Genomic DNA, 8,035 nt, shown 5'->3' with positions numbered 1-8,035 from the left:
GGTATGAACTCTCTGGTGTTTTTTAGTAACTGCATCTAGTGAAGGTCTTCCCACAGTCAAAGCACATATAAGGTCTCACACCAGTATGAATAATCTCATGCTGATTTAAATGGTCCAGCAGTAAAAAACTCTTTTCACAAACAGAACACACATGAGGCTTCACATCTGCATGAATTTTCATAAGTCTTTTCAGGTGCTCTGCCACAATAAATGTCTTGTCACACTGATCACAGCCGAATGATCTTTTTCCTGAGTGAATCAGCATGTGACTTTTGAGATTACATGCCCGTGTGAAGCTCTTTCCACACTGACGGCATGTGAAGGGTTTCTCTCCGGTGTGGATTATCATGTGTGTCTTCAAACCTGGTAACCAATGTACTTGTATTGACACTCCTGCTTGATTGGTATAACCAATGAGGTTCTTTCTCATGTAAAGCAGCACGTTTGAGCTTCTGCAAGAACCAATGAGGTTCATTCTCATGTTGAATTTAATAGAATTTAGAATTCCTTTTGAAACCCATGAACATACTCCAATTTATATGAAGTTCAAACATACACTATATTGCCAAAAGTATTGGGACACCCCACCAAATTATTGAATTCGGGTGTTCCAATCACTTCCATGGCCACAGTTGTATAAAATCAATCACCTAGGCATGCAGACTGCTTCTACAAACATTTGTGAAAGAATGGGTCATTCTCAGGAGCTCAATTAATTCAAGCGTGGTACCATGAAAGGTTGCCACCTGTGCAATAAGTCCATTCGTGAAATTCTCACTACTAAATATTTCACAGTCAACTGGGAACAACAGCAACTCAGCCACATAGTGGTAGGCCACGTAAAACCACCGAGTGGGTCAGCGGATGCAGAGGCACACAGTGCGCAGAAATCACCAACTTTCTGCAGAGTCAATCGCTACAGACCTCCAAATTTCACGTGGCCTTCAGATTAGCTCAAGAACAGTGCGTAGAGCTTCATGGAATGGGTTTCTATGGCCGAGCATCCGCCACTGGACTCTGGAGCAGTGGAGACGTGTTATCTGGAGTGACGAATCACGCTTCTCTGTCTGTCAATCCGATGAACGAGTCTGGGTTTGGTGGTTGGCAGGAGAACGTTACTTGCCTGACTGCATTGTGCCAAGTTTGGTTTTTCAGGGGTTGGGCTTGGCCCCTTGGTTCCAGTGAAAGGAACTCTTAAAGCTTCAGCATACCAAGACATTTTGGACAATTTCATGATCCCAACTTTGTGGGAACAGTTTCAGGATGTTCCTGTTCCAACATGACTGCGCACCAGTGCACAAAGCAAGGTCCATGAAGACATGGATGAGCGAGTTTGGTGTCGAGGAACTTGACTGTCCTGCACAGAGTCCTGACCTCGACCGGATAGAACAGCTTTGGGATTAATTAGAGTGAGACTGCGAGCCAGACCTTCTCGTCCAACATGAGTGCCTGAGCTCACAAATGCGCTTCTAGAAGAATGGTCAAAAATTCCCATAAACACACTCCTAAACCTTGTGGAAAGCCTTCCCAGAAGAGTTGAAGCTGTTATAGTTACAATTCAAATGCAGGGATTGATCCCCTCATACGTACCAGCTAAGAACAGTCTTCTCTTATTAACCTCTACGTCCCAGTCAACCAGTTTACATAGCGACCCCTACAGGGTAACTACGATACTTCATATAACTTGCATATGACCATGTTTAACAGTGTAAAAGTCTAGGGGGGTTCATGAATATCAAATTATTTACTTGTGAATGTGAACTTTGCTCACTTAGGTAACTTTGGACAATGCTTTTTCTCATGAGTCCGTTGATGTGATAATGTGGTGAAACTCTTCCCACATGAAGAGCACTTATATGGTCTCTCTCCAGTATGAATTCTCTCATGATCTTTCAAGGTTCCAGACATAGAGAAACTCTGTCCACAGTGTGAGCACTTGTACGGTTTCTCTCCGGTATGAACTCTCTCATGATCTTTCAAGGTTCCTGACCGAGTGAAACTCTTTCCACAGTGTGAGCACTTGTGCAGTTTCTCTCCAGTATGAATTTTCTCATGATCTTTCAAGGTTCCTGACCGAGTGAAACTCTTTCCACAGTGTGAGCAAGTGTACGGTTTTTCTCCAGTATGAATCCTCTGGTGTGTTTTTAAGTCATTGGATCTAATAAACTTCTTCCCACAGTCCAAGCACACATAAGGTTTCACACCAGTATGAATAATCTCATGCTGTTTTAAAAATTCGAGCAGTGAAAAACTCTTTCCACAAACAGAACACACATGAGGCTCCACATCTGCATGAATTTTCATGTGTCTTTTCAGCTGCTCTGCCAAAACAAATGTCTTGTCACACTGATCACAGCCGAATGATCTTTTTCCTGAGTGAATCAGCATGTGACTTTTGAGATTACATGCCCATGGGAAGCTCTTTCCACACTGATGGCATGTGAAGGGTTTCTCTCCGGTGTGGATTATCATGTGTGTCTTCAAGCCTGGTTTAGTTTTGAAGCTCTTTCCACACTGAGAGCAGGTGCAAGAACATTTCTCTCCTCTTCTTTGAAGTTTCTTCCTCTTCTTCACTTTGTGAAACTGATGGCGTTTCTTCTCCACTTCAATTTGTTCCATCAGACCTAAAATGAACATATTACATTTGACAATTCAAGATTGAAATAAAAGTTATCCCTAGTTTAATAGCAGTTATTAAAGGTGGGGTATGTGATTTTTTTTTTTTTTTTTTTTTTTTTTTTTTTTTTTTAAATCACTTGAAATCCTATTCCTAACCCACTTACAGCCATTGAGTTAGAAGCACTGAAATGAAAATTAAGCAATTTAATCATCTGTGAAACGGGCAGGACTCGAAAAACTCCAGCCAATCATTTCCAAGACCACCTAGAATCAATGGACAGAAAATGCGTCAATCAAACGGTCGTACCATCCCCCCCTCCCCCCATCCCCCTCGAGCGAGTCAGGGCCAGCGTTGGAGGAAAGAAGGTAGGACCTTTTGAGTTGTGTATTTTCAAAATCTGCCGGCCGTTTTGCAAATCACATACCCCACCTTTAATGAAGTATCAAGAATGGACACCAACCTATTTGTTCCTCTATATCTTCATCTTTTATTCTGCAGGGTTCTTCCTTAATCTCCATCTTTTGAGTGTTTTGTTGAGGTTTCTGAAACTGATGGATTTTCTCCTCCACTTCACGTTGTTCCATCAGACCTTAAATGAACATATTACATTAGACAATTCAAGACTGAAATAAAAGTAATCCATAGTTTAATAGCAGTTATTAATGAAGTATCAAGAATGGACACCAACCTATGTGTTCCTCTGTATCTTCATCTTTTATTCTGCAGGGTTCTTCCTTAATCTCCATCTCTACAATAGTATGTCAGTAGTTTCTCCTGGAGTAATTCCTCCTGCTTGCTGCTTCTCCTGTGGGAAGATGGGAATATTCCCCAGTATTTTAACGTCAATAGCTGTGTGGTCATTTAACAGATGCTTAACATTTTTGCATACTAGACTAGCCATAAGCCTTGTTTACACTTTCGCCTGATACAGCTGACAGAAAACAAAGTTAAACGGTTGTGTAGTGTGTCATTCCTGGGATTCAGTGCCTTTTGTGTCCGTAGCATAGATCATGATCTTACTGCCTTAAAATGTTGAACAATATATTTTAAAGCTGTCTCAGCATTCTCGTCACGTCTTTTGCACGTTCAAACAGTGGCAGTACTCACACGCTCGTTTTTTCCAGGCGCATGCGTCTTCACCGCGGAGAGATGAAAAAATCTCAACTAATCAGAATACCGCAAGAGCACCCCAGGTCATGTGACAAAAACTGAGCTTCACCCTTTCCGTAACACTGAAAGTTGATGATCATAAGCCTGTGTGTTCCAATTTCATGAGTAATACCTCACTTACTATACTTTTTTTTTTTTCTTCCTTCTTTTACATTGTTGGGTATATCAGTAATGATTATATTTCAAGATTAATGATTATGATTATCTCTAATGTATATATTTTCTTCAATTATTAAATTTATTTTAACAATTATAATAAAGGTTTTTTGCATGTCCCTCAATTTATTGTCCACACTGTAATTTTTGATTACTTTCCCTTTAAATGAAAGTTGGAAAAATTGTATTAAATGACACATCATAAAGCAGTCATCACTTCTTTGGAGGAAAAACAAATTGGGTTATTTTAATTGTCTATTTTTACCAATTTAATCTTTCAAATTTAATGTGGATAAAGTTAGTAGAAAAGTCCTATTTTAAAAATTACAGTCTTAAAGGTGCCCTAGAATGTTTTTTTATTATTATTTTATAATGTTTCCTGGGTTGCCCTTATAATGTTAGTATGTTTTTTAGATCAAAAATAATCATAATTTAGAAATAAATGGCATTTTTCCTAGCCTGCTTTTAGCCTCTGATTTGAACGCTCTGTTTGAAGGGGCGTGTCTGCTGTGGGATTCAGTGTAACCGCGGCCACTGCTGTGATTGGCTGACATGCTTGCATATGAAATAGCAACGCATTACATGTGAAACTCTCTCCCGAATACTTTTACTACTGCTATTATACGTTTTTACTATAACAGCTATCGAGATTAACGAATCGTGAGATGTTTTTAAAGTATTTAGATCTATTCCCATCACATAAAATGTTGCCGTGATGAGCATTGAGCAGATGACAGTGTGTTGATCGCGAGAATGAAGATCTTATCATTGCAAAGCAGTTTCTGCACTCTCTCTAATGCTGTCACCAATGCAAACACGATGATGTAAATACAGTAAGAGCTTCGTTGTGCAGTAACGTGCGTCATTGATTTCATAACGAGTTTGGCAAGTGTCCAGATAAACTCGCGCTGTGTGGAAATATTGTTCTTTGATCGCTTTCTGTATATAATTTGTTCACAGTTTATATACGATTATTTTCATCCTACTAAAAGAAACGAAGTTGATATTTTAGTCACTGGCTTGACTTACTGATGCATAAACAGTATTGAATGATTTTGAGAGAAAGATTACCTGTCTGAACTTGAACAATTACACATCAGAAAGTGTTGCTTGGTAGCTCGATCCGAGGCCAGCTCTGTATTGGCCCAAGTTGAGGAAACAGTCGTCGGTGAAATGTTTGGAAATTTCCAGAGAAAATAAAATTAACCCATTGTTTCTTCAGAGGCTCAGATGAAGGAACTAAAAAATACTTTTGTGTTCATGTGTACATCCAAACACTGAACAACTGCCATGCTTCGGCTGCGCAGTTCCGCCTGGCATTGAGGGCTGGCATATGCAAATATTTGGAGGCGTACATATTAATGATCCCGACTGTTGCGTCACAGTCGAGTATATGTGGAGATTCGCCTGTTTTTCAGGGGTGTTTTTCAAAAACGAGATTTAACTAAGAAGGAGAAAACAATGGTGTTTGAGACTCACTGTATGTCATGTCCATGTACTGAACTCTTGTTATTTAACTATGCTAACATAAATTCAATTTCACATTCTAGGGCACCTTTAACCCTTTCCTGCATTGAGGTCACTACAGTGGACACAGACAGCCATTCAAAAAGCAATTTCTTTCATGGGTTTTGATTGCATAGTTGTACATTAACCTCTACAGTGGACCCTAGTGCATCATCCTATGCATTAGCCGCTTTCCGACCAAGTAGTTACAGGAACTTAGTAGAGTTGTTCCGATTCCGATACTAGTATCGGAAATGCCGCCGATACCAATAAAAATTCTGGCATCGGTATCGGCGAGTACTTCTATCCGCGTACCGATCCGATACCATTTTCTTAAACAATAACTAGTTATGCACGCTAGCTTTGCGTAACGCTGCAAATCGGAGCTCAATTCTTCTTCGCTGCTCTAAACAGTGGTTGCTTGTGGCAACACAGGAAGTCGTGCTGTTGCCACACAAGCAACCACTGTTTAGAGCAGCGAAGAAGAAAACGCGCGCGCGCCCTGCAGTATGTCCGCAGTTTAGCAGTATTTCAGACTGGACAACCAGCTAGTAAAACGGCGACATGTGTCATATGCCATACTGCAATTTCGAGGGGTGGAACAAGTATTAGCAACTTCAAGTAACACCGAGTAACCCCGCAGAACACGATTACACAAAGGCAAGGGCAGAGAAGGATGAGCCGCGCCAGAATCAACAATCTCTGAAAGCTTCATTCAAACGAAGAGAAATGTTTTCAAAAGACAGCCAACGAGCGATAAATATAACCGACAACATGTAAGTTATTAAGTTTATTATTCTGGATGACCAGCCGATGTCAAAACTGAAATGCCGCTTATTTAACAAAACTGTTTATGGACCTTAAATTATAAAGAGATCATTTTCTTATATTATTCATATATCATTTTTTTTGATTCCTAGATTTATTTGTTGCACTTTTTTATACAGTTATATATTGTAAAACTAAAATACCTTTTTTCAGTTTACAGTATTAGATGTGTGGCTGCATTTTAAGTTCTTTTTCATTTAAGAAAGATAAATAATATATTGCTGTGAAATGTATGTAATATAATAAAAATACTATAGTTCACTGTATGTATTTGTTCATGTTTAATTAAGGGATAAGTCTGAAGCACACCATAAAAAAATTCTATCAATTCATACAGTGCTAGTATGAATTGCAGCTGTATAGATACTGTACAGACCCAGGTATCGGATCAGTACTCGGTATCGGCCGATACCCTGAGTCCAGGTATCGGAATCGGTATCGGGAAGGGAAAAAGGGTATCGGAACATCTCTAGAACTTAGTTATAGGAACTGTCCACTTCTAAACAGTTCTAAGAACTACTCTCCCCCAAACTCGGTTTTGCTGTTTGCGTTCGCACTGGCCAAGTGGCCATAGGAACTGGTAGGAGGGGTAAGGGAGTGACGCAAGCACGGCGACGGTCTTTATGGCGTCATCACTAGACATAGCGCGGCCACATACAACAACAACAAACCAGCATGGAGGAGGCTATCGGAATGTTCCTGTTCTGCTTTGCCGGGACCTTAAAAACGGAGTACGAACGGTGGCGTTTAAAGACTATGCTTGAGTTCTGTACAGAGAAACACAGAAGACGAAGGCTCCAGCATAATATGATCTTAAGTAATATGATGGAAGAAGATAGAAGAGCAGAGCGCAGGAGGCAAACAAAACGACGGGTAAGTTTAGCTAGCATTAGCAATTAGCTGGTTGAATGCGTTATGTTTGTCTTAAGTTATGAGTTAGCATACATAGGCGAATTGCAACAGGCAGTGTTTCTGCAGACAGCGCGCTGCAAGTTCCGTGTTGACAGTGGGCGTGACTTATAAGTTGAACCAATCAACGTAGACCTAGGGAAAGGGAACTAAAAAAGTCCTCGCTCTAGACTAGGTACTGAAAGAGTTATAGGAACTACGGTCTGAGGAACTAAAAAATCCCCAACTTAGTCTGGTCGGAACACGAGAAAAAAAGGGTTATAGGAACGTTAGGTTCTAGGAACTGTAAAAATCCCTCTGGTCGGAAAGCGGCTATTGCCACCAAGTGGAAAGACATTGCATGTCGATTTTATTTTCATTCAAACCAAGATGGCCGATGGCCAGTCAGAAATGCCAAGTTGCTCCGGAATATCCATCCATTCATTCTATATATGCATGTTACTTGTTATGCATTACTTTACTCGTTACATCAAAAAGTAATTGATTAGGCTACGTAACATGTTATTTGTAATGGATTACTTTACTCGTAACATAAAAAAGTCATTCCGATTACATAATGTGTTACTTGTAATGCATTCCTTTACTCTAGGCTTGGTGTTACAGCAACACCAGTTACATCACTTGCCCCCACTGTCGTTTCACGTCAACGGGAGAATTTTTCCATAGGAATAAACTGAAAACGCTCGCTCTGTTCTGCTCGCTCCGCTCCCGTTGTCACGTGCACGTTAGTTTTGTTTTCAAATTAGCGCCAATTCGGGGCGGATTACTTGAATGGTTAGTCCATTATCCTATTTTATTCTTAACGAAAAACACAACAACAAAACAGTGCAATGACAAATTTGCTTA

General features: G+C 40.1%; 1 protein-coding gene across 6 annotated transcripts in view; it reads right to left on the bottom strand.

Moving 5' to 3' along the window:
• Positions 1–1,725: 1,725 nt before the first annotated feature.
• The window catches only part of LOC130073050 (zinc finger protein 239-like), an 84,538-nt gene continuing 78,228 nt past the window's right edge, over positions 1,726–8,035 (bottom strand). For 4 of the 6 annotated variants that reach the window (XM_056238456.1, XM_056238455.1, XM_056238458.1 and 1 more), the window contains 2 exons: positions 3,081–3,209; positions 1,726–2,624 (listed from right to left, as the gene is read on the bottom strand). In XM_056238456.1, the coding sequence (XP_056094431.1) occupies positions 1,768–2,624; positions 3,081–3,209 (986 nt within the window). In that variant the 3' untranslated portion in view covers positions 1,726–1,767. Of the gene's footprint in view, positions 2,625–3,080; positions 3,210–3,308; positions 3,515–8,035 lie in introns of those variants that run through there. The other 2 variants (XM_056238462.1, XM_056238466.1) reach the window with 2 other exon arrangements.

The sequence above is a fragment of the Rhinichthys klamathensis genome, unplaced genomic scaffold (assembly GCF_029890125.1).
Source record: "Rhinichthys klamathensis goyatoka isolate OS25496 unplaced genomic scaffold, OSU_Roscu_1.1 h1tg000523l_1, whole genome shotgun sequence".
Classification (NCBI taxonomy): domain Eukaryota; kingdom Metazoa; phylum Chordata; class Actinopteri; order Cypriniformes; family Leuciscidae; genus Rhinichthys; species Rhinichthys klamathensis.
This window is presented reverse-complemented; position numbering and strand designations above follow the sequence as displayed.